General features: G+C 36.9%; 1 protein-coding gene across 1 annotated transcript; it reads right to left on the bottom strand.

The window, feature by feature from the left end:
- Positions 1–2,287: 2,287 nt before the first annotated feature.
- LOC145260037 (eukaryotic translation initiation factor 3 subunit H-like) lies at positions 2,288–27,358 on the bottom strand. Its single transcript, XM_080118000.1, has 6 exons — positions 27,233–27,358; positions 10,728–10,878; positions 8,301–8,468; positions 6,652–6,901; positions 5,154–5,289; positions 2,288–2,577 (listed from the first exon to the last, which is right to left on the bottom strand). The coding sequence occupies exons 1-6, from the start codon at positions 27,287–27,289 to the stop codon at positions 2,353–2,355; spliced, it is 987 nt and encodes a 328-aa protein (XP_079974126.1). The 5' UTR covers positions 27,290–27,358; the 3' UTR covers positions 2,288–2,352.
- Between the last annotated feature and the right edge of the window lie 38 nt (positions 27,359–27,396).

Here is a 27,396-nt window from a genome sequence, read left to right as displayed (position 1 = left end):
GTGGGGGAGCTAAGATCAAAGTATAGTATCTGTTCTTACTACATGCTGTACTTATGTTTGTAACTTTGTGATATAAAGTGGGGGATCACTTTTCTGTATTAATTTAATGTAAAATGATCACCCATTTTACAACCAGTCAGTCTCAAAGCCATTCAAGTCATTCTCCAGCTCATTCAAGTTGTTTTTGAAGGATTCCAGCTATTTTTTAAGCATTCAAGTCATTCTTAAGGTCATTCAATTCATCCTTAAGTTCATTGAAGTCATTCTAAGTCATTTACTTTTTATTTATTTAAGTCATTTCAGCCCATTTTTCAGTCATTTTAGTTTATCTTTAAGAATTTCATGTCAATCCTACATTCACGCATTCATTCATTACACGAGAGCACGCAACTAATGGCTATTGGCCTTGTTCATATGTATGACAAGATTTTTTTTCATTAAAACATGGTTTAAATATATTGTCCTGAATTGTTAAAAATTGATACAGTTAAAAGAAAAATAATTCATAATAAAACTCATTTAAAGATTTATTTGAAAAATCAAAATATTAATTTATTTTTAAAGATAAATATTTCTTTCAAATAAAAAAAGCACATACTGTTTTAGTATTGTTTCATTTCAAATGTAATAAACTTTCAAAATATCAATATCTTACTTTACTGTATTTCTCCAGCAAGTGTTCAATTTTAATTACACATGTTCAAATGGAAAATAATTTCTTGTTTTTAGGAAAAGAAAATAGTCATTTTTGGGTGATGTTCATAATTTTCTTCTGAAATTTGTGCAACACAAGAATTTTCAATTGTATCTTCGGATATTATTCCATGACATCAACAGATTACGTGACTTCTATATTTACGTAAGTCATAGGTTAACAGTTTTGATAATATGTGCTCCAAATTTCTGTCCATTAATTACTTTAATGTCAGAAAGAATTGTCTGATTCTGTAACTAATAAATTTGTCAAGTAACCTTTTGTGGCCATCTATCACAAACCTTTTCTGGAGCAATAGCTTCTGACATATCAAAATCCCCATCCCAAGATTCACTGATCCTATGCAATGTTAGTCAGCAGTTGATCTTGAAGGATGTAATCCATATTGCTTGTCATTATTTTGATTTCAGATTCAAATATGCTTATAATACACAGGCAACTGGACAGTCTTTACAGAGATACAGAATAGTGACAAAGTTTTCCATGAAGATGGAAATCATCAAGTAGCAATGGTTCAATAGCTTTGTACAGATAGGAGCAAGTTTCAACAGTTGATCCTTAATTATAATGACTGGAAGGTTATCAAGAAGTTGCCTTGCTGGTATCAAGGTTCTTGTTCAGTAATATCAGTAACAGATATAAATGGGGTAGCTCAAATTCTTCTATAATCCTGTATAAATACACCTAGTTCAATACATAGGATGATATTGTTTCTGAATTTTTGAGATGAGAATTGATAATTTGTATTATTTGAATTCAAAAGGACCACTAGTTTAACAAATCAAACACTGAGTAAAATTTAGTTTCAATGACACTCTTCTGGAAGTTAAAGGTTCAATCCTCACAGCTTTTGATATTCTTAGGATGCAATTGTGAATTAAGACTTTTACATTATCATGGCTGATGAAATAAGAGCATGCCACCCCACGGATGAAATAAAGGTTTCCGTTCAAAATTCTATGCAGATTTCCAGAGTTCAACAAAATACACCAGAAAGTTGGAGATGTCATTAGCCAAAATGTGTGAATAATGAAGAATGAGAACAGTGGTTTGAATAATGCAAGCATAAGATGATTGTGTAAAAATTCCCCTCGCCCAAATTTTAAATACTTGCTATTAATCAGTATTTAATATCTTATGCTCCTCTATCATCTCCACAAGGTGTATAGAGAATTTTATAGCTTAGTTAGCTTCTTTTTTTTTTTTACTCTTTTCATCCTATTGCCACTTGGATATGAGGGGTACTAATTAGGATCATATTTACAGGGGGCTATGTGGGGTGTTGAGCAGCGAGATGTCTGTTCACATTACATTTAAATTTTTGCATATTAATAGTCAGGAAAAAAAAAGAGGGAACCAAACAGTCTGAGGGAAGAAACTATTAGCACAGAAGGTTTTCCAATATTTAGGGATCTCAACTGTTGTTTGTTGGGTTAGTTGAGAATATGTATATTGAGGTGACACAAGAGTTATGAGTTCATCAGAACACATTCCATTACAGTACTTGTAAAATATTTCTGAAGTTTGGAACTTAGGAAATGAATAACCAATGAAAAAAAGAAAAAGAAAAAGTGATTTTTTAAAATTCATTTTATTTCAATGGAGAAGTTATTTCTATTACTTTATAAGAGAAAGTACTAATTTTGGTGGGCATTTACAGATTGCAAACTGTCAGCCATGAAGAGTTTACCAAAGCTTTGAGAAGTAAATTCTGTAATTTGTGTACAATAATTGTCAATCTGTCCAGCGATCAACATACTGTCCAAACGTTGTGGTGCCTGCAAAGGTTTAAACAATTTATTCAGATCTTCTTCAGGCAATGGAGGTTCTCCTTTAGCGGCACGAGCAGTATTTTCTTGTTGCTGTAAAATAAAAAAAATAATTCTCATGAATGATACGAGACGAGTTCTTTCAATAACTCAGTCTGAGCTAATGTTTTAATTGAAGGATGAGGATGCATATTCTCAAAATTAAAAGATGTTAAATGATGACCGACTGTCTCTAAATGTAATTATATATCACAATAACTATATTTTGTTTTGCCATTTAGTCCTCACATTTCATGAGTGATGTTTCTGACAAACGGGGAAGAATCACTGTTTTCAGAGTTAGAATCTATCCATCTAACACTCATTAATTTTTGACCATGAAGTAGAATTTTAAAAATGCTTTTAGCTCTTTACATTAAGTGGCTTTCATGCCTTACCTGGAGCGATTTCCACTAGAAAAAAAAAACGTTCCTGTGTCGAAATAAAAATAGGTTACAAAAAAATCACATAAATTAGTCAAGTAATTTTATTTTTATGAAGAAAATCAGTTTTAAGTGATTGATGCAAGTTCATAGGCATTTTTTTAAGTAGTAAGCAAGACAATCACTCCTTAGATACTAAAATTTGATTAAATAACTTGATTTTTAGAATATATTTTTGCTTCACCATGGGTATGTACACCATACAGATTTTTCTTTATTAATAATATAGGGGAAATTCTGGACAATAACAAAAAAAATTTAGTCAACCTTTAGTGATAGGATTTACAATAAAATTAAGTAACTTATGTATTAAATTTTGGGCATGACAGCTCGTTTTAAATAATTATTTCCTATGTGACAATACAAGCAGATAAAGAGAATTTCTCAGTTAACTACTAGGAAACACGTTGTAATGTGTCTTTAAATAATAGAAAAAAACCTTTAATTTTCCCCAACTCTTTGTAGACCCCAAAATAAAGCAACAGCTGTGGTGAGCTTTATTCAACAAGAAAAAGATTCCTTCAAGTAAAGTTTTACAGCAATGCAAACCCAGTAATTCAAGCAATGGCCATCATGTATGCAGGAACAGTGTAGTCAACCAACCACAGCTACATGCATCATATAAGGCTGCATACCTCCTCATGTAAACATGCACTAAGAAACATGTTGAGTGGGTTGCATATTTGCAGTGCATACAAATAGCAAACTTTCTCCAGATAAGAAATATTCAGTTAAAAGAAGAGGCCACACAAGAAACATCTGAGTTTGAATTTTGTCAAATATAATGGTTGGGACCAACTAATCATCAATTTTTTTGATTGGAGACAGATTAGCATTTTTAAGTGGATATCTAGGTAGTCGTTATGGTGATCTAAGAATATCTATATTATATCTCTCTCAGTCTGATGTTCCACCTTTTCTTGGAAACTACTGAGTTGTTTTGGTTGAAATCCTGTATTGACATTTGTTATACGGTGCAACAAACTAAATATTATGGTATCTGTTCAATGCACAGTTAGTGATCGTAAGGGATTATTATTGGATTCATGTGGCTGAAATGTTGTATGGAGATTTCTTATAAGTTGCAGCGAACACAGTATTATGGCATCTGCTCGATGCACAATTACGGATAAATAGGGATTAATATGGATTAATCACAACTATCTCACATTTACTCTAGAAGTTTCTCAGAAACTACTTACTCTGCTGACCTGGTTGAAATATTATTTATCATAAGTTGCATCGAACTAAATATTGTAGTATTCGTTCGATACCTAATTAGGGATTAATAAGAATTGCAAAAATGAACACAAATTTAACCATAGTTAACTATTGATTTGGCATAAAACACTCATTCTAAGTTAACAGACAAAAATATATATAATCTATATACATTCAAGCAGATGGACAGTCATAGTTGGCCTTTGGGTGTTTAAGATTCAGTTTGATTTTCTAGGCTGTGACAGACAGTTTGGTTTTGTGCACCTCTCAGAAAAGCCTTTGGACTTGTGTTTTGATTGGGTCAACTGAGGTTTTATATTTGCAAGTTTGGTGTTTAAAAATGAGTACATTATAACCTAAAAAACTATGTTGTTGGTTTTAAACTGGAGTTGTAGTTTTGTTTGGAGGGAGAATTATTCTGTTGCAGCAATAATCAATACTACATGGCTGATACTGCGACCAGCGTCAAACTTGAGCAACAACTTTGAAGGAGTGGACGATCACAGCTAGTGCATTGGATGCATAAGTTCATACAGCTGACAACATAAAGATTGGCCAAAGTTTTATTTTGGCTTTACTCCTCCATATTGTATGAAGTATTCTTGTTTCTCGAAATTATTTTCAAGATGGCTTACTAATAAGATCAAATTTTATGAGTAAGAAATAAACTTTATTTATGTGAAGTTTTAAACATGATATTTCCGTTTCATCACAGGTATGTGCATCATACAGAGTTTCTTTTAATTTTGTTTTTAATATAGGGGGAGTTCTGCAGAAGAATAAATGGTGGATCAAACGAGCATCTCAAACTATGTTATGGACAGACCAAATGTTTTCAGAGTACAGATGAATAAATGAATTAAAGAAAAAAAATTCAATTCATAAAAGTGTCATGAATTTTTGTGACTAATCAATTAGATATGGTGATATGGTCTTATAAAGATAAAAATTGAATGGATTTCTTACTCTTTTATGAAGGTGCTGCTGTTTCGATTGCTGTTGACGTTGGTATAATTTTTGGAAGGTGAGATACTTGTTAGTGTCGGTTGCAACATCGTCCACACATTCAATCAATTGACGAAGGTTCTTTTCCAACATAGAACTGGAAGAAAGAAAAAACAATTACAAAATAGATTCTTTAATTTCATGAATGAAAAAAAAAATAACTTGGGATCTTTGTCATTTATGATTCATCAGTGGGTTTGAACCCGGCAAGATTCGAAATCAGGATTCCAGAATCTGAAGCTTTACTATTGAGCTAACTTGCACTAGTGCTGGAATGTACTGCATTTTTGTCATTTACTTGTTTAATTTTGTGATACTTTTGAATAAAGAGTAGAATATAGGAATCCTGGTCCTTGGCAGGCTCCCATACTCTATTGTAATAACAAGAGAAGCAACAGGTATGATCCTGATAGCCACAAATTAAATCAAACTAGGACATTTTTGCAATCTTATAACTTAAATGTTGCTACATAAGTTTGTTTTTCTTTTTTAAAATTGTCAACTTTTGACCAAATGATATGACAAATACTTTTAGCTTTGTTTTATCATCCAACTCTCCATGATGTTAACTCCAGAGTGAGGGCAGTGTATAGTGTAGGATTCTATTTCACCAATACATGCGCCACAAACTTGTCTAAAGCTTGAAAAAGGAGATACTAGAGGTTGGTGTATCTATCTCCCTTTAACAGGGACAAAATGTGACAAGTTCAGGAAAGTGGGATTTGAAAAACTAGCACCTTAAAAGAAGAGCACTCTAACCCGGGGGGGGGGGGAAAAAAAAAAAAAAAAAAAAAAAAATGCATGTACAGCCTCGTTGGCATTCTTTTGTAAGGGTGCCCCATGTGATTAGCAACAAACTAACTTCTTCTCAAAGGGTAGGAAGACAAAGTTTGATAGGGTGGACCTCCTAGAACTGCACAGGACCATACAAGAAAAAGCTACGTCCACAATGGCCTAGATTCTGGTGGCCTTTGAGGGTAGGATGTTCAGATGTACACAAACTGATTTTATTGTAAAAGGGTAAAGCTATTTTAAGAAATTAACTTTTTATAAATCTATTCTTGAGATAAAATAAAATAGATTTAAAACTAAAAAGTCTAAGAATTCTGTGGTTTCCCTCAGCAATAAACTGCAGTTTTCTTCTTTGTTTCCCCTTTTGCCTTTATGTTAACCAAATTAAATAACCTCACGCTTCAACGCAGTACATATGTATTGCTTGTCTTCTTTAAAATGAACTACTATATTTTTCAAACGCCTTGCTTTTATGCAATCTAGGATCATTTAATTTGCATACAAATGATGAGAATTCATGTTACTTTCAGATGACAGCTGAAAATAAAATTAGTTACACATCGCCATTTTACATAACCTGCAGATATGTAAGCTTTTCTGAGATAAGTTATTTTCATATTCATTGCAATTTTCCCTACAAATTTTTCACAAAAAAATAAATGCTAACCTGGTGGCTAAATCCAAAAATTGATACTTTTCACTTTCTGTTGTCTTTTGATCCAATTCACACATAAGAACGTTGACAAGGTGAGAGTTTCGGATAACAACTGGAATCTCGGTGAACATGTTTTCAAAATTCAGTTTCAGTCGGTTCACAGACTCTGGTGTAAATTCACCTTCTTTGTAGAATTCCATCATGGCATCTGTGAGGCGATAAGCTTTCAGAGAGAGGAAGCCACGAGTTGTCTTTATGGGATCTGAAAGAAAGAAAGTGAAAATAAAAATTTATTGATATAAAAATCACCCCAACGAAATGAAGATCAGAATATTTAGCCGAGAAAAGATATAACAAATGACAGCACTTTCAGGAATTTATTTTAATAAAAAATATATTATTCAGTTTTCTAAATTTACAAATTAATGTTTTTAAAAATGATTGAACTTCTACATTCAAAACTTGTGCCAATCACACACAGCACACATTGAGTTAGACTTTACAACATCTGACATATACCTCTCCACAAGAGGCCAAATTCTCAGGGTTAATACTACCAACAAAAGAGGGAGGAGAGAGAAAACCCACAAAGGTTATTTTCTTAATGCTTCAGATCAGTTCCACTTGTATATGAAAAAGCCGAACGAACACGTGAGAAGCTGAAATAGCAAGTATTTTATAAATGTCAACGCAAATAAATCTAGACGCGATGTGCATTCACAAATCGTACATATTATGATCTAGGAGGTATATAAAGAGTCCTGAGACAGCCTCTTTTCTGTTACCCATAAAATTTAATTTTCTTATTTAAAAAATAACACTACTTGATTAATTTACACGATTTTTGGAATATATTTTTATTTTGTTATGGGTATGTACATCATACAGATTTTTCTTTATTTTTGTCTTAATATACAGGGAATTCTGAAAAAAAAAAAAACTAAAAACATCTCTTACAAATTTTTGCATGAAATTAAGGCTTAGTTTAGTCACCGAAAACCATAATGTATATTACTACCGACTAATAACATTAAATAAATACAGAGAATGCCCCTGTAAGCTTAGCTTTCATTTTATGACCAAACAATGTATATAACATTTGTAATAGATAAGTAGGATTATCAAAATAAATTGTACAATTTGACTACTTGCACTTAAAGGAATGGTTGAAAACTTAAGACCACTCACTTGGAATACCTGGCATCCAAATAAAACAAGGGAAATTGAAAAAAAAAAAAAAAAAAAAAAAAAAAAATGTGCATACTTATGTTGTTGTGTCTTATATTTCAAATAAAACTAGTTTTGCATGTAGTACTATCTGCTATTAGATGTGATAGACTTGTTGCAATTTTGCAAGTCATGCTAAAAGGATTAATATTAACAAATCCATTAACAATGTTTAAAAGAAAAAAAAGAGACAGATTACTGTGGTGTCAACATGTTTTCTCACCCAACTTCAACTATGTAAGAGAATCAGATAGATTTCAGTTAAGAAAGATAAAGAACGATCATAATGATGATGCAGCTCCTGACATTAAAGGCTGACCCAAGAATATCATGTGGTGAATTTTATTCTCAAGCATGTGGCATAGGAACATGCTTTATTTAAAACAATGAGAATTGCATGTTTCTGTTAACGATAATGAAAGATAAATTCTTACCATAAATAAGCACAATAGACTCCTCAATAGAATGCTGATAGTTATATTGGGATTCAACCAGGGGTCGGTTGATGAAGGAACCGAAGAAAGTACTTTGGTACCAACCAACGTGTAAATGATCGATGTTTACATGACGCAGATTACGGAAAATTTCCATTTGGTATTGGACTGGAATAAAAGAGAATACATGATTACAAGTTGATTTCAATTAAAAAAAAAAAAAAAAAATTCCCGCATATTTTAAGTTTCTAAATGTTACACAATTCATAACAAAAACTAAATAACAAACAGAGCAAAACAATATTCAAACATAAATTTTCTTTTAAACAATTTTCTCACAAATCAAGCACATACACATATCTATGTAATAAAGTCAATTTTTCACCAGTCCCTTTGGTTATTATAGATTTTATACCAAGTTACTCTCTTCCATTAACCACTTGGAGCAGGGATCTCCAGATCTGGCCCACAGAACTCTTATGGAAAACGTAAAAGTATTCAGGAAAAAAAATTTTTAATTGAAAATGTGTGAAAGTAGTTTTGTGGGTTTTGTTTTTATGCAGAAAATGATTAAAAGAATGAAGTTTTGGAGAACCAGTTTCACTAAAAAAGCAAAACAGTATAAAACACATCTAGGTCATTTATTTTCTTATGGCCTGTGGCAGCAATATGGCACCCCATTTGAAAACTTTGGAGACCCCTGACTTACAGCATTTCCTAATGCTTGTTTGTAGAGAATATATGTACATATCTTCTTTCAAAAATTTTCCCATGTATTCTGGACTAGTAGGGTTACTTAGCGTTGCCGAGGGCCACATTAAAAAAAAAAGCAGTTAAAAAAGTACATGTAATACTTTATTGTAAAACTTTTACCTCTTTACCTCTCCTACTTCCGTTTTTCTGAACATTGCTCTCCCACTCCTCTTTTACCTCCACTCAGTCCATTCCTCTTGTTTTAAAATAATGATGTAAGTTATTCATTTGTCCTTAATTAAGAGATAACATTGTAAATGCCTCCCACCCGCCAAACAAAGCCAAGTTGACTCCCAAACAATGTAAATGTTTTTTTTTTTTTTAATTATTATTCATTCAAGACAACACTGATCAAGAATGTACTAATTTTGTGGATGTTTATTTTATAGTTTCTTACTTTTAGCTAAATAAACACACACACAAAGCCTTCCCAACTATTGTAATAAAACCACTGACATGTATGCAAATGGCCAAACAATGGTGCAAGGTGACGTTCAGTGGAGGATGAGAAAGAAAAATGAGGGGAAAAAATGCATGTGGCGGAGAGAGACTTAAGCCCATATTGATACAACAAAGTTTTTTTTAACCACATAATGGCGGGACAGGAACTTTTAAACAAGATGCAGGACTCATTTATCTTCCGAACTTTTAACAAGATTTTTAGACCATATTGTCGTTGGAAAATCTAAAAGGCGGCTTAGTGTGGAAACAACCGATAATAAATGTCTTTTCTTTCAAAAAAAAAAAAAAAAAAAAAAAAAAAAAATTGTCAAATTTCTTATCTTTGTTACTTTGTGAAACTCTACAAAGTAAGGAAGATTATTTGGAACCGTTAGAAAGGCTGTACAAGGTTACACTATTAATTTCACAAAGGTGACACATTTTCACACTACTACTACGTCCCTTACACTCACCAGGAAATTCCTTTAGAGATACTTTTGCTTAAATCACCACGTTTTGTACTTAATATTGTATTATTATATATTATACACTAGCTTTTAAATCTAAATAATAGTCATTCCTTTTTGTGGATCAACAAAATATCATTCAGCCCTTCTGAATGCTTATTGCTTACATATTCAGTAAACATTCTGGGTTAGCAGATTATGCATTAACAAAGATAGCTGCATGCATCCGCAAATACCAAATTGTTGAAAAAGAAAGGAGAAAAGTTGCTGGCTCCACATATATTTTTGCATTCTTGGAGCTAGTTTCTATTTTATGGTTATAATTTCGTATGTGTGAAAAAATTGGTTAACAAAGGGGCGGCAACTTTAATAAAGATTGACAGGGGATTATCTCCCTTTCATCACCGAAATTTTAAGGGTGTACAATTTTTTTTTTTCTTACAATTAGAGGCTCCCAAATGCTATTAATCTCTAAGCTTGGTCTCCTTAGTAATACTTTATTTTTAGCATATGTGCTGCCTCTTTGAGTCGCCTGCCTACCCAGCTTGCATCCCTGTCAATTGTTTTGACCTCATTCCACAAAGGGAAGCGTGTTCCTTTTTCTTTCCATATGTGATCAGCTAGTCCCGATAGAAAGATAGCCAAAATTCAGTCAATAAAGTAGTAAAATTTAAGTAATAATAACAAAAAAAAACTTTCTCCAATCTTTTTAGTAGCTTGATTTGTTTTAATAATAATTATAGAAATTTAAGAATTTAATAAAAACCTTCATCAAATTCTTCTTCTTCCGTATGTCTGGGAAAAGGAAAACAGTTGGTAATCTCCAGACGGTCCTCTACAACAAGACCAAGTAAAACTCCCTGTGCAAAGTCACCGGCACCTTCCTCTTCACAGTGTTTAGCAATTTTGAGGACCACCTGAAAAATATGAAAAAAAATTAAAAATAACATTTAAAAAGAGGCCGGGCATATATCAATAGTTTTGTAATTTTAATTATGGACCTCTTAAGAAAAATTGAAAGGAAAAAATAATTGCAGAATCCCATTTTTAAATGAGCATTTTTTATTTTTAATCTCATCTTAAAAGGTCTATCAACACTAAATTTTTTAAAAACAGTTTTATGCAAATTGGTCTGGTACATAATTTTTTTTTTTTACAAGCAAATTACCACTTATAAAGGCCTGAGGGTTACTTGAGGATGAGGTTAATGGATGTACAGTGGTCACTGGGACAACAACATGGTAATCGTTAGCAGTGGAAGTTGAGTATAATTTAATTTATTCAAGGTGCCGACTCAACAAAAACTTGTTTACATTGGACTTAAAATAAACCATATTGCAGTCGGCTGGAAAGCAAGCCAGCATAACAGAATTCTACAAGCAGGCAGTTCTAGGAAAGAAGTTTGCTTATGGAATGTGTGTTTAGATTTACACATAGAGAGTAGGGAAAATTGTGCTTGTAGCTAGACAAGTGTTTTTTTTAATGAAAATCTGGCAATGTGGGCAACCATAGATTGAAGTTCAGATGAGCATCTGCCATGAAAATAATTATAAAGCAGGAATAGGCTTGCAACGTCTCTTCTGTGGGAAAAGAGGTTACAGTGAAGAGAGAAGGGAACCATCTACTAGGTTTCGAAGCCAATTTTGAACTTTGTGTCAAGGCAAGATCAGGTGCTCCGAGCAGTTCCTGTCCAGATGTGGCAACAGTAGTCCACTCTTGAACCTACTTGGCTCTTATACAGATAGAGGATTGCATCTGCAGTTAAGATATCTACGGGAGCAGTAGAATAATCCAACCATTTTTCTAGCGATCTTGGCAACAGATTTGATATGTGTTACACTTTAGATCAGGAGTGAGGGTCAATCCCAGAAGTTTGTCAAAATATGGTGCTTCCTCAAGATGAGAGCCATTCATTTCAATTGGAGTCACAGCATCGATGATGGAAAGAGAGAAGCTTGGTTTTAGATGCATTAAAATTAACCAGCAACCCTTTTCCCCATTGCACCACATGTTTAAGGTCAAAAGAGAGATCTTGGTCATTGCCAGTCTTTGAAGTGTTGCCATAGATTGTAGTGTTGTCTGCATAAATTTCTACAAATAATCTATGAATGTGATTTCAGAGATTGTTGATGCAGACCAGGAAAAGAGTTGGGCCCAGGATGGAACCCTGAGAGACGCCAGCATTGACACTATGAGCTTCTTTCTGCCCAACGACGATTACTCTTATAAGTCTATCAGAGAGAAAAGATTGAATAATTGAGATGACATTTCCAGCTATTCTGTGGCTGGAATTATGTGAAGTAGCCTTTGTACCATACCCTATCAAAAATCTTTGATATGTCAAGAGCAATTGCTCTAGAAACAAAATCCCCATCAAGAGATTCACTAATCCTGTGTGATATTACTGTTAGATTTCGCAGAATGGAAACCATATTGCATATTAGTAGTCTTGCAGTAAAAAAATACAGATATTTATCGAAATAAGAGATCAAATTGGTTTTCTTTGAACTATTTAGATAATCACTTAAAACTCAAAGATTAAACAAAATACTAGTAGAAAACCAAGATTCCTCCAATGACTGTCTCACATCGGCTATTGTTTTGTTGTTCTAAGACTCTTGTTCACTCTGCATTACTCATGTGTCAAACTAAATAAATGCTTTAAAGTAAGTTAAAGCAGACACACACAAAACTTACATAGATAGAAGAGTAACTTATCTTGCTTTTGGTAACATTTGTTATGATTTTTTTATATACTGTTTTTCGTTTTGTTGTCTATACTGCAAAATACCCTAGTGTTTGTTAAAATAAAGTTGACAGATCGATTTTTTTAAATGTCCTTTCAAGTAAAAACAATATTACTTACTTGTGATGTCAAAAATAGTAATATATTAAAAAATTCTGAAAATTCATCAAGTATTAAGTTATTTATAGTTAAAAGTAATTTTTATGGAAAATTAGGTAAAATGGCATTTTTCTCAGATGCTTTTAAAGTAAACAGTTAAGAGTTCACACACAAGGGACATAACTTGAAATGCACATCTTATGGCAACTAATTTTAGCCTATAACAATACTTTTTTTTTTTTTTTTTTTACTAAAAACACAATAACAGTTGTTCTACTGAATGAATTTTCATAACTTGTAGATATATTACTATTTTTGACATGACAAGTATTATTTTTGCTTAAAAGCACAATTTTTAAGAGATCTGTCGATTATTGTATTATTAAATTAATAATCAATAATCTAAAAGTGTCGGTTATTAAATTATTAATTGAACCAAATATTAGTGAATGTGAATGATTATTATGCTTGTAATCCTACAAACACACTTGAAATGTGTACATTTGCTGGTATAAACCACTTCATACCCTCCAAGAAATTCCAGCAAAAGCTCAACAGCCAGCTGTAGTTCATCTCAGAGTGTGCTGCTATCGTTGCACACAGAAATCACTATTTCCATTACTTTCACGATAATAGATGCTGTGAAACAAAAGCCATCTTTAGGACTGCCAACAACCATTGTAAAAGAGTAATAGCTCAAAAAGCTTTAACCAGAACTCCCATACTTACAAAGCTGTTTAAACGATGCCTAAAGGAGAAACGCTTCTCAACACTTTGGAAAACAGTCTGCTCTGTATTTAAAAATTCCAGAGATTGGTCATCTCCCTCTTAGTACAAACTAATCAATCTCTTGTGCATGATGATCAAGTTGCTGGTCAGCCACTTCAGCAAAAATAACCTCCTCAGTGACATGCAATATGATTACCGTTCTGTGAGATCTACAGCTGATGTACTGATATATCACACAGGATTAGTGAATCTCTCAACAGGGGCTTTGTTTCTAGAGCAATAGTTCTTGTAGGCACAGCCAAAAAGTAAAAGAGAAACCAAGTCGTGTTTTAAAACAAATTAAAATCTTTTAAAATTCATTCTTGAGCAACTTTTTTTTTCCAGAAAGATAAAAGCCTGTTTTCTACTATTTTTAATAGAATTTAAAATTTTAGATTTAAAAAAAAAAACATTCATTGTGATTTTTATTATCAAGAGATAAAACAAATATTTTTTTTGAAAAGCTTTTTGAATCAATTATTTTTTTTGTTTAAATAAGATTTAGGATGATTCGCTATAAGAATATGCAAAAATAAGTATCTTTTATCTCAAAATGTAGAAATCCCATGTCAAAATTCAAAAATCCAAAATTTAACGTTTCTTAAGGAACTACAGAAGGCTTTACAAGCCATAATTTGTAATTTTAGAAAAGGGGGAGGTAACAACTCTTTGTAAATGCAGAACAATTATTTTAGCGCATATAGGCGATCATGGGTGAATTGATATCAAGTAACAAGAAATTGCCGAAAGAAATTATCATATTTTTAGCAAAATGCGCAGCTATTTATTGATGTTTTATTTTTGTATTGATTCTTCAAAGCATTTCCTATTTAATGGTATATTAGCAATATTGGGCTCACTAAAAGAAAATTAATTTATTTTTCAAAGATTAAAATTTGGGGTGGGGGTGGGCTAAACAGAAACATAATTATTATTTCTCTACCGCTCTCCCTCGACCCAGACCTGCACCGTAATAAAGAAAACCTCTGACAGCATCGACACAGCACTCTCCTTTGACACTAGCGCACAAGTACATATATTTGGTGACTTTAATGTCCACCACAAAAACTGGCTTGGATTCTCTACTTACACAGATGCAGCGGGCAGCACAACATATAGCTTCGCTATATCTCACTCCCTATCACAAATGGTTACGTTTCCAACCCGTTTCCCTGACCAGCAAGAACAACACACATCACTTCTAGATCTGTTTCTGACCACGGTTCCCAATGATTGTATAACAAATGCTGACAGCCCACTCGATAATGCTGATCATGCAGTGATAATGGTTGAAATCGCCCTAAACTCTAGACCCAAAACTGAAAAGCCAGTTCGCAAAACAACGAGATATTATAAAAAGGCTGACTGGGAAGCCATCAGAGATCTTATCAGAGATGCCCCATGGGGAAATATTTTTTCTCTTCGTGCTGAACAGTGCGCAAATAAGACCACTGACTGGTTCAAAATGGCAATTGAGGCACATGTTCCCATGCGGAAATTTTATAGCAAGCCACACTCTCCCCAATGGTTTACTTCTACTTGCACAACTGCCATTGCTCAAAAGCAGCATGCATATCACAGATTTAACCAATATAAGTCCAGTTCAAACAGACAGAAGTATATAGAAGCTAGAAGTAACGTTAAGAAAGAAATAGCGACAGCTAAGAGAGAATTTACTGAAACCACTAAAAACCGCATCAAAGCACAAAAATTAGGAACTCGTGACTTCTGGAAAATCTACAACAGTGTAGTAAATAATGGGCAATCAACAATTCCCCCACTAACCAACAATCACGAGGTTGTTTGCTCAGCAACCGAGAAGGCTAACATGCTTGCCAGTCGGTTTGCCTCAAACTCCACACTGGACCCTTCGAACCACCCCCTACCTGGCTTTCCTTTGCGGACAGACGCCATGCTAGACGATCTAAAAATCATCCCTGCTCAAGTGCATGCTATCATAAAAAACCTTGACACTTCAAAAGCATGTGGACTCGATCTCATCCCAGCTGTGCTCTTAAAAAAGTGCTCAGCCGAAGTAGCTCCAGTTCTCTCCAAACTCTACAACAAATGCCCTAATGAATCTTGGTTTCCAGGCTGTTGGAAAACTGCTTCTGTGGTACCAGTATTCAAGAATTCTGGCGAAAGAACTGACCCATCAAATTATCGCCCAATTAATCTCCTCCCACATAGTCGGGTCCGTACCGATTGGTATATATATATATATATATATATATATATATATATATTATTCCTTAATTGGAATTCATTTTTGAGATGAGCATTATATATTAATTTATTTTTATTTCGGACCCGACTATGGAAGATCAGATAATAAATAAACGTGGATTTATAAGATCAAAAAATCCAACCTTGATCGCCCTTCGGGGGCCGCAGCGCAGTTGATAGAGACGTTGAATCTCTACAGTTCCAGTTGACCATTGTCTGAAGATAGCGGTTTCAATCTCACCCAAAGCGTGCCAAAGGTTAATTGGTCAAAATGTGGTGAGACGACAACAACTACGGATGGCAGTGATGGCTGAGAATGCAGTTAGGAGATTCGAAGTTCTTATCCGTCACGGTTACCACCTGACGAAGGCCAGAGGAATAGTTGGCCGAAACGTTGTGAATAACAAAAACCAATAAAAGATCAAAAAACAACTAATAAAGATGAGAATAATAGTCCGAAATAAAAATAAATTAATATATAATGCTCATCTCAAAAATGAATTCCAATTAAGGAATAATATATATATACAGCATGGTAAGTCAAACGACCGGAATTCCAGAGCCAAGTCCTGCAGTGCTTGGTCTGTAACATGCAGCAAGTGCTCTGTAAAAGGCCATTTTGCGACCAACTGCAGTAAGTGCTCGAACTGTGGGTTATGGGGCCACCGAGACAGATCTTCCAGGTGGTGCTCTCAGAACCCCCGCCGTAAGGCTAAGTCCAAGTACAGTAATGACACCTTGCACATGGGGGATGACGAAGCTGGCACACTATTTGACCAGCTTTGTACTGTCCAGTCTCATCAACCCTTAACTAGCAGCTGCAATCCAATCGAACATCATGTATACAAAGGCAAATGGGTCGCTAGACCTTCTAAGCCCCACCCAATGATGACGGTGAAGCTTACCCCATTACCAGATGACCACAAGAAGCTTGGCTGCCCACTAAAATCCTCCAGCCCCACATCAATCGAAATACCTATGGTGGCGGATTCTGGTTGTCAGAGTTCCATCATACCCATCAGATCAGCACTTGCGATGGGCATCGCCAAGACTGACACATTCCCTGTCAAATTGTCCATGCGAGGAGCTATCGAGGAGGATCTAGGAGTTGAAGGAGGTATCTTCATGGAGGTATCCACAGCTGATGTATCCGGCACACCAAAAACAACAAAGCAGTTGCTATATGTGTCTAGGAAAATCGGCAAAGCTTTCCTTTGTCGTGAAGCACTAGTGGCATTAGGGGCCATACCTGCCAGTTTCCCAACTGTGCCAGTAAGTTGGCCTCAAGACTCCCTGACTACAGTGGAAGATGAATATAAGCAGTGTTTGTGCCCAAAACGCACAGATTTACCACCACCTATACCAACAAAGCTTCCAACAGGTATTGCGCCCACCGATGAAAATGTGCCAATTCTGAAGCAATGGCTGCTTGACTTGTATTCATCAACAACGTTTAATACAGTCTGGAAGAGGTGCGGGATGCAATTAGGAAGATGAAAAACAATAAGGCGGCTGGTTCTGATGGCATCCCAGCAGAAATCCTGAAGAAAGGCGGGCCTGATCTTCTCAGACACATCCATGCCCTGCTGCTCAAAATATGGGAACAAGAGAAAATCCCTGCACAACTTAGAGATGCCCTAGTGGTCTCCATCTTTAAGAAGGGAGACAAGGCAAACTGTGGGAACTACCAGGGCATTTCTCTCCTCTCTACCACAGGGAAAGCCCTAGCTCGGGTTTTGGCCAACAGGCTTACACCCCTTGCAGAAACCATCCTTCCCGAGTCCCAAAGTGGTTTTCGACCAAATAGAGGCACGATGGACATGATCTTCACTGCTCGTCAACTCCAAGAAAAGTGCAGGGAGCAAAATTTACCATTATACATGGCTTTTATAGACCTTACTAAAGCCTTTGACTCTGTGAACCGTCAAGCCCTTTGGCTGGTTCTTGCAAGGTCTGGATGCCCAGAGAGGTACATTCGGGTACTGAGACTACTACATGACAATATGTCAGCTACAGTCCTCAGTAGTAGTGGAGATGAAACAGAGCCCTTCAGGGTTGACACGGGAGTGAAACAGGGATGTGTCATTGCCCCAACCCTGTTCTCCATCTTCATTACTGCTATCCTCAATCTCACGGACAAACATCTTCCCCATGGAGTTCGGATTATGTACAGAACTGACGGGCGACTTTTTAACATCAACAGATTTAGGGCCAAAGGTCGAACGAACACCATATCCTTTATGGAGCTACAGTATGCAGACGATAACGCCCTTGTAGCCCTCTCAGAAGAGGACCTACAGTGTACACTGGTTGCCTTCACGAGGGCGTACAAACAGCTAGGACTAACAATTAATATAAAAAAAACCCAAATCCTCCATCAATCACCACCAAACAGTACTCCAGTCTCACCCCCAAACATCTCCATCGACAACGCTAGACTGGAAAATGTGGACCACTTCCCATACCTAGGCAGCATCCTATCATCAAAAGCCAACATAGATGATGAAATACAACACCGTCTCAGCTGTGCCAGTGGGGCTTTCTCAAGGCTAAGGAAGAGAGTATTTGAGAACCGTGACCTTCTGGCAAAGACCAAAATCATGGTATATAAAGCTGTCTTGCTGCCCACTCTTCTCTATGGATTGGAGACCTGGACCACATACAGGAGGCACGTAAAAACCCTGGAGACGTACCACCAAAGATGCCTCCGAAAAATCCTCAGAATTAGTTGGAAGGACCGACGCACCAACACCAGCGTCCTGAGTGAGGCTGACATTCCCACTATCACCGCTACTGTTGCTCAACGCCAGCTCAGATGGACTGGTCATGTTGTCCGAATGCCGGATCTCCGCCTCCCAAAACAGATTTTCTACTCTCAGCTTGTTGAGGGAAAGCGTGCCCAGGGTGGCCAAAAGATGAGGTATAAGGACAACATCAAAGCAAATCTAAAGCGGTTTCACATGGACCTTGAGACATGGGAGGACGTGGCTGAGAACAGGTTGGCATGGAGGAGCGCTGTCCACAAAGGTGCTGCGCTTTATAGTAGTGACCTAAATCAAGCTGCTGAGGATAAACGCAAGCACAGAAAGGACAGATTATTAACCAGACACACCCAACCCCACCCCACCACCACTACCTTTATCTGCCCAAATTGCACAAGACAAATTGGGTCTAGGATTGGGCTCTATGCTCACCTGAGGACCCACAGAAGCCACAACGGAGGACAGTCTTACTCGGACACGAGTGACCGCCGATGATGATGATGATGAATACATGCGAGCACCAGCCACTTCCCATGATGAAGTATGAACCGCTGGAGCTCCATATCGACCCCAATGCAAAGCCAGTCGCCATTCATAAGCCTGCATTGGTCCCCCTACACTGGCAGGATAAGGTCTATAATGACCTTGAGAGAGACGTCACTATCGGCGTCCTAGAGAAAGTCAGCCCCAACACGCTGACCACCTGGTGTTCCCGCATGGTGATGACCGCAAAAAGCTGACGGCTCCCCTAGAAGAACAGTAGATCTGCAGCCACAGAATCGATGGTCCGTGAGGCAGACTCACCATGTGGAGAGTCCATTCCATCTGGCAGATCGTGTCCCCCAGCACACGCGGAAGACTGTCACGGACGTTGGAATGGTTACCATTCTGTTCCCATCCAAGAGGAAGATCGCCACATTACAACCTTCATAACCCCATGGGGTCGCTATCGTTACAAGGTGGCACCACAGGGCTTCCTCGCTAGTGGCGACGCCTACAACCAGCGATTTGATGCTATTATCACCAACTTCAAAAACAAGGTTAAGTGCGTGGATGACACGTGCATGTGGGCTGACTCAGTTGAGGCATCATTCTTTCAGGCGTGCGAGTGGTTGGACCTCTGCGCCAGAAATGGGATTACCCTCAACCCCAAAAAGTTCCAGCTTGCCGAAGAGACTGTTGTCTTTGCGGGCCTCCAGATCACGCCCACTAACGTCACCCCGTCTGACAAGTTCTTGGAATCAATTCGGAATTTCCCTACCCCGAAGGACATCATTGGCGCACAGGCTTGGTTTGGATTGGTCAATCAAGGAGCATATGCATTCTCCATGACCAAGCGCATGCAGCCTTTCCGGCATCTCCTGAAACCACCAAATTTAAGTGGACGGAGGAATTGAATGAGATATTCACTGAATCCAAGCACAAGATCATAGAGGAAATAAAGGAGTGAGGTTGTTCCAGCCATTCCGCCCAACCTGTCTGTTAACCGATTGGTCGGTCACTGGCATCAGGTACTTCATGATGCAGAAGTACTGTGACTGCGCCACCAGGACGCCTGTGTGCTGCAAGAAGGGCTGGAAGCTCTGCCTGGTGGGTAGCCGCTTCACCCACGCGGCAGAATCCAGGTATGCACCAATTGAAGGAGAAGCCCTCGCTGTTGTCTACGCCTTGCACCAAACACGGTATTACATCCTCGGATGCCGTGACTTGACTGTGGCTACCGACCACAAGCCGCTGGTTGGGATACTCAATGACAGCTCCTTGACGGAGATAGACAATCGCCGTCTGTTGAATCTAAAGGAAAAGACTCTCTCCTACAACTTTGAAGTCATCCACAATTCTGGAAAGAAGAACCTGAGACCTGACGCTTCCTCCCGGTATCCACCTGCCACCGCCGGCCACGCAGATGATGCTTCTAGCACAGATGACACCGCAGATATTGGAGAGGATGATGGGATACACGCATCCATGTCTAACACTCTCTATGCAGTCACTAATGTGGTTTCCTGGGACATGGTGCGGGAAGCTACATCTTCGGACGCAGACCTACAGGAATTACACCGACTGATTCATGACGGATTTCCTTTGGACTGCCGACAGCTAAGGACCGCACTCCGGCCGTACCACCGCATCTCCAGCAGCCTTTGCACCGTTGATGGTGTGATTCTTGCCGGCAACCGCATCATTGTGCCGGCAACATTACGCCAAGAGATATTAGAAGCCCTGCATGCGGCCCACCAGGGAATCAGCTTCATGTGTGCCCGTGCGGCTGACTCTGTTTACTGGCCCAATATCAGCATCGACATCCAACATGTCAGGGACAATTGCACCCACTGCCATCGGATTACAAAGTCTAATGCTATGCAGCCACCTTTTAACGCTGCACCTCCGGAGTACCCGTTTCATAAGATCACCAGCGACTACTTCACACACAACAACCATGATTATGTTGTGGTGGTCGACCGGTACTCTAACTGGCCGATGGTATTCCAAGCAGAGAACGGCGCAGATGGACTCATCAAGCGCCTAAGAGAAGTCTTTGTGACTTTCGGAGTGCCTGAGGAGCTGACATCTGACGGGGGACCCCAGTTCACTGCTGGGAAGACTCAGGATTTCCTCCGATCATGGGGAGTCTACCATCGCCTTACCTCTGTTGCCAACCCTCACGCCAACTGCAGAGGAGAAATTGCAGTCAAAACTGTCAAACGAATGCTGATGGATAACACCTCAGCAGGAGGGTCCATCAATGTGGACAAGTTTCACCAGGCGATGCTAATATACCGCAACTCCATCGACCCAGAGACGAAGGCATCTCCTGCTCTTATAGTTTTTGGACGACCCATTAGAGATCCCATCCCGATTCCAATGGGTCAGTACTGCCCCCACCCCACATGGTCTGAAACGCTTGTAAACAGGGAGAAGGCACTAACAAAACGTCATTCCCTTGAGCATGAAAAGTTGAACGAGCATACAAGATCTTTGCCCCCTCTAAGCGTGGGGGATCACGTGTATATTCAAAACCTAACTGGAAATCACTCTAAACGCTGGGAACGAACAGGCACCGTTGTGGAGGTGAGACAATTTCACCAATATGTGGTCAAGATAGATGGCTCTGGGAGACTTACGCTCAGAAACCGACAACACCTTCAGAAATTCAAGCCTTTCAGAACCACAACTAATGAAGACGTGATAGAGTCCTTCCTACCAGTCACCAGGCTGCCGGAAGACGCCTCTGTCAGCACCATACCAGGGGCGTTAGAGGACTCTCCTGCCACCCTGCCTGAAGTCCATGCTAGTAATCCAACGGATAGTCCCATACGTAAGTCCAGCAATAAAGATTTTTATGACGTGCCGTTGAGCCCTTCTGAGATCCTTCCAACTACCCCTCATGCTTCTAACCCAGCTAGAGATTCTGTCACTCCCAAGAACGTTAGAGCTGGAAACGACACCACCCCCAAGAACATGCATACAATTGCCAAGAAGGCTCCCAGTGCCTTGAGCTGACTGATGCCACACAACGCTCTTGGTGCTTCAGAGACTGCACCAGCGAGTAGGTTGCGGCCCCGACGAAACCAAGACTAGTGATTCCATCACAGTGTATATAGCTTCAGAGGACTTTTGTACAGGATTTTTTTGTCGTGCCCGCAAAAAACTCACCGTGGGTGGGGGAGATAGCTAATGTAAATGTCTCCTCTCATCACCTAGGACATAACCTAACCAACCCTCTTCTCTATTGCTTCAGAGTGTAGAGTGAACAGCATTCTTTTTCACGTCACTCACCCGAAATTCCTCGTGAACTTGTGGGGGAGAGGAATGCATGTCGAGCAGGTTTAAATTACAGTTGTTTATGAGCAAATACTTTTTGAAATGGGACCTTTCAGTTTTTGTGCAGATGAGAATAGTCTTAACAGCGCACATTGTGATATAAATGGAAGAAACTGTCAGCGGCCGAATTAAGTTCAACATTGTCCATGTGAAAAAGAACGCTCAGTATTCTTTAGTGGAACTTGGAGGACGCACTCAGACTACATCAAGATCGTCAGTCTCTTCGCCCATTCCTCGTCGACGAGGGAAAGGTGCGCTACTCATCTAATCCCTAGATGTAAACGATCTTTCTACTCCAGTAGTTTATTCCCCAGAACCACTAGACTTTGGAATTCCATTGCAGGTCCCTGCTTCCCCAACTGTACTGACGTGCAGAAGTTCAAGTGTAACGTGAACCAACATCTTGCTGCCCAAATCCCTACATAGTACCCCAGTAGTTGTTGCTCCTGATAGTAGCCCCCTACACCAAAGTGGCAATGTGCCTTGTTTGGGGTGAAAATATTTTGCTCAGTTTCAGCTGATTAAGCATATATGTATCCACAAATAAGGGGGGGGGTTTATAGGGAAAATATATATATATATATAATTTTCTTTTTTTCTTTCTTTCTTTTTTTTTTTTAAAAAAAATCTTTGCTTAATTTTAAATTAGGCGTTTACTAACGTATTCTAACCGCTAAAAAATGTTCCATCGGCGTTCATTTGGAAATTTCAACATTTCATGCATTTATAAGCTACAATCAACATCCAAATGAATACTTTGACGATAATTACGGTTTTCAAAAGGCGAACAATTAAAAGGTATATATATATACATACACACACACACACATATATAATTAACTTTTATTAAAAACATATTATAACCTTATATTTAAGCCAAATTCAGATTTATAATTTTATTCTATTTTTTATTCTCAACCCACATTACTTTGCTTATTAACTCTAACAAGTAAATATTTTCTCTTATTTTAATTTTTTCCAGATACATCTGCCTTACTTAAAAAATTGCTAGGTTTATTTATGGTGTCTTTTACATATAAAAACAAAACACCCAATACTTTTGCTGATGAGGAGACTTTGTTTAAAAAAAAACTATATGTCAAAATTATTGTCTATGACTTAATGTCTATCACAATAAAAACATTGTTTCCGAAACGATCGTACAAATTATTGTCTTTGTTGTTGTTCCTTCTTATGAAAAAAATTTTTTAATTTTTAATTCTAATTTAAATTTTAAATTATCAATCACATTACTAAATATATATATATTAGGCACCGCCAAAACTGGGGGGCAGGTAAGTACTTTTTGACGGACCGACTTTTTAAAAATCTACCAAAAATCAGGTAATTATTCAATCAATACGAAATTTTCAGCGATTATTAAGAGAACAATGAACTTTATAACAGTGTACTTATTTTTCATAAACAATATTTATTTATATATTTTTTTTTGCTTACAAAACCCCCCCTTGTTTTGAGGGGGTTCCAAATATGCTTAAAATAATCATCTGAAACTGAACAAAACATATTGTGTTGTTGTAAGGGATGGGATTATAGATTAATAAAAAAAAAACTTGTTTGCATACCTTATTTTAATGTCTGAATATCAGAACTTCGATTGTGTTTAATTATCCCGCTTTTGAGTTTTGAAGTGTGAAATTCGGTGAATATGTTAAGTAAAATAATTAATTTAAGTTAAGCAAAAAAAAAAAATTTTTTTTAAAATATTTATACGAAAAAAGCCATTTTAAAATTTTTGATAAATAAATTAACAATTTCTTTTTAGCGAGCCGAATAATGTATGACCATTATTAAACAGGGCATGCTTTGAAGAATCGATACCAAAAAAAAAATTCGATAAATATTGTGCCCTTTGTGTTAAAAATAGCATCATTTTTTCGATCCCGTTTGAAAACGTTTGCCGCCTTTCGACTACGGTGGACCAAACGCGCTGAAATAATTTTTTTTTTTATTCTGTTTTAAATTGCCCCCCCCCCCCATTTTGGGGAGCCTGGCCCCCACACACATACACATTAAAAACCAAACTCATACAAATGGTCACCCATCTGGTACTGGCCAGCCTCAGCGTTAATAATACATTGAAATTTTCGTCACTGAAAAATAAGTTTTTTTTTGGCCTGTTTGGTCTTCCGTAGTTTGCTTTTTATCAAGTACAAATGTAAACAGTAATCAAATCGACTCGACGTAACTGGTTGCCTATATGAATAAGTCGAATTATTTGAAATCCAGGTACTTATAATATTTTTGCATATTCTCATAGAAAATCACCCTAAATCTTAGTTAGACAAGAAATAAACAAATTAATTCTTCCAAAAACCGTTTTTTTAAAAACTATTTATATACGTTTTTTGTGCAAAACAAAAAACGCCAATTGTTAACTTTTGGGGAAAATTTAACATTTAATTAAAAATAGAAAAAGTTTTACATTATTCTGCTTTCTATATAATAAAATTTAGGGTTTTATCTTTCTGGAAAAAAAAAAAAAAATTTACTCAGAAATAATGGATTTTAATAAATGTAATTTTGTTTTAAAAAACAACAACTTGATTTTTCGGCCATTTTTGGCGGTACCTAATATATATATATTTGAATATTGATTAGGGAAGAAAACAAAAAAAAAAAAACACCATTATAAAGTTTATTCTTCACTTAATAATTGGTGAAAATTTCGTATTGATTAAAAGATTACTTGATTTTTAGTAGATTTTTAAAGAAAGACTGTCATAAAATAATTACTCTCTCCTTACGTTTTGACCGTGCCTAAGCTCTTGACACATCAAAAGCTATTGAGAAAGTATGGCATAAAGGTCTACTTCACAAGATTGCCAGCTATGGAATAGCTGGAAATCTCAATTATTAGATCCTTTCTCTATGATAGGTGCATAAGAGTAGTCATTGATGGGCAGAAATCAGAAACTCATAATATTAAGGCTGGCGTCTCTCAAGGTGCCATCCTGGACTCAACCCTATTCCTGATTTTCATCAATGATCTCCCAAATCATATTCTTAGATCATTTGTAAACATTTATGCAGATGACGCTACAATCTATGGCAACACTTCAAAGGACAGCAATGACCAAGATCTTTCTGATTCTAAAAGAAAAAATGGCTGGTTAATTTTAATGCATTGAAAACCAAGCTTTAATCCTTTCATCATAATCGCTCTGATCCCCATCATGCCCCAATTGAAATAAATGTCTCTCGTCTTGAGGAAGCTCCATGTCTTGATAAGCTTCTGGGACTGGCCTTCATTCCTGATCTGAAATAGAATACGTACATCAAATCCGTTTGCAAGATTGCTGGAAAAGTAGTTGAATCACTCTACTGCTCCAGTAGGTACCTCATTCCTGATGCAATCCTCTATCTATATAAAAGCCAGATACGCCCTAAAATGGAGTACTGTTGCCACATCTGGGCAGGAGCTGCTCAGTGTGCCCTATCCAGCCATGAGAGTTCAAAACCGGCTTGGAAACCTAGTAGGTCATGCCCTTTTCTCTTCCCTGTAACCCTTTTCCCCACAGAAGAGACACTGCGAGTCTGTCTCTGCTTTATTATTATTTTCATGGCAAATTGCTCGACTGAACCCCAATCTATGCCCACCCCTTTGCCAAACTTTCACAAAAAAACACAAAACATTCGACTAGCTAAAATCACTATGTACGATTCCCTGCACTCTCTATCTTTACCTAAATCTAAATGCAGATTCTGCTGGTCTGCTTCCCAGTTGAATACAACATGGTGGTTTTTAAATTCAATGTAAACAAGTTCTTGTTGAGCTGTCCGTATAAATAATCAAATTCTACCAACTTTTCACCATTAACGATTACTACACTATCACCTTACATTCATTAACCCTTATCCTCGAGTGGCTTTCGGGCTTTGATAAGTGGTGACACCCAAGCAAAAAAACAAAAACAAAAAAAAACAATCGTTTAAAAAAGGAGTCTTCATACAAACAGAAGTTCGAGATTATTTCAGCATATGTACACATCTCAAGTGTTCTTAAGATTACAAGCGTAATACTAAAAAGATTTTAACTTGAAATGGTTCTTCATTTACTAATATTTAACAAAAACGACAAGATAAAACGATATTTATCGCGTTATGTTCACCTTGACTGATTCTTTGATTTGACAGAGGCGCATCAGAAAATTAATGCTTTATTTTGACTTTTTGTTTCTCGGAACACAAATGGACATTAACTAGACCTTTTTTGGTAAATTTTTACGATGTGCCCCAGCGTATTATAAGCACCCCAATTTCCCCATGTTAAGAACGGCTTTCGGAATACCCCCCCCCCAACCTCGAAAGCCGTTCTCAACATGGAGAGGTTGGAGTGTTTATAATACGCTGGGGCATGTCGTAAAAATTGACCAAATTTCTGCTTCTAAACCTTAATGAAAACGAAAAAATTCATTTTTATTCATCAGATTAAACTTATCTTCGAACATAGCATCTTACTAAAAGCACATGTTAGCTATTTTAAATCTATTAAATATACAAAGTGACCGGCCAATGCAAATACGGAAGCACTAATAAAAACACGATTCTAATAATTTATATATAGCAATTTATGAAACTTTAAAAGTATTTAACATATTTGATTTTAATATAAATGTACATCCATGTGGTTATATTTGAGATAATTTCGCCATATTTTACAAAAAGCCGAAGCCGGGTTTAACGAGAATTTGTCAAGTGACTAATAACGCAAATATACTTTTAGATGTAATTTTAACCAATGAAGAACAAAAACGAATACAAAAGAAAATTGACACTTTCATATCTTGAAACTCTATAAATGGGATATTTGAATCTACTCACCAATCCATCAATTTGAACATATTGAATATCAGATTCGGGACTTTTGCGCGTCGCCATTTTTTCTGAAGAAAGGAAGTGGACTCGAGAAGGTGAGGGAGGAGGAGGGCGTAATCAACAATCGTGACTAACACGCGCGGCTTGCACGACCAGTTTATCACATTAAA

Source organism: Euprymna scolopes, chromosome 3, assembly GCF_053919585.1.
Source record: "Euprymna scolopes isolate OS-2025 chromosome 3, ASM5391958v1, whole genome shotgun sequence".
In the NCBI taxonomy this organism is placed as follows: Eukaryota; Metazoa; Mollusca; class Cephalopoda; order Sepiida; family Sepiolidae; genus Euprymna; species Euprymna scolopes.
This window is presented reverse-complemented; position numbering and strand designations above follow the sequence as displayed.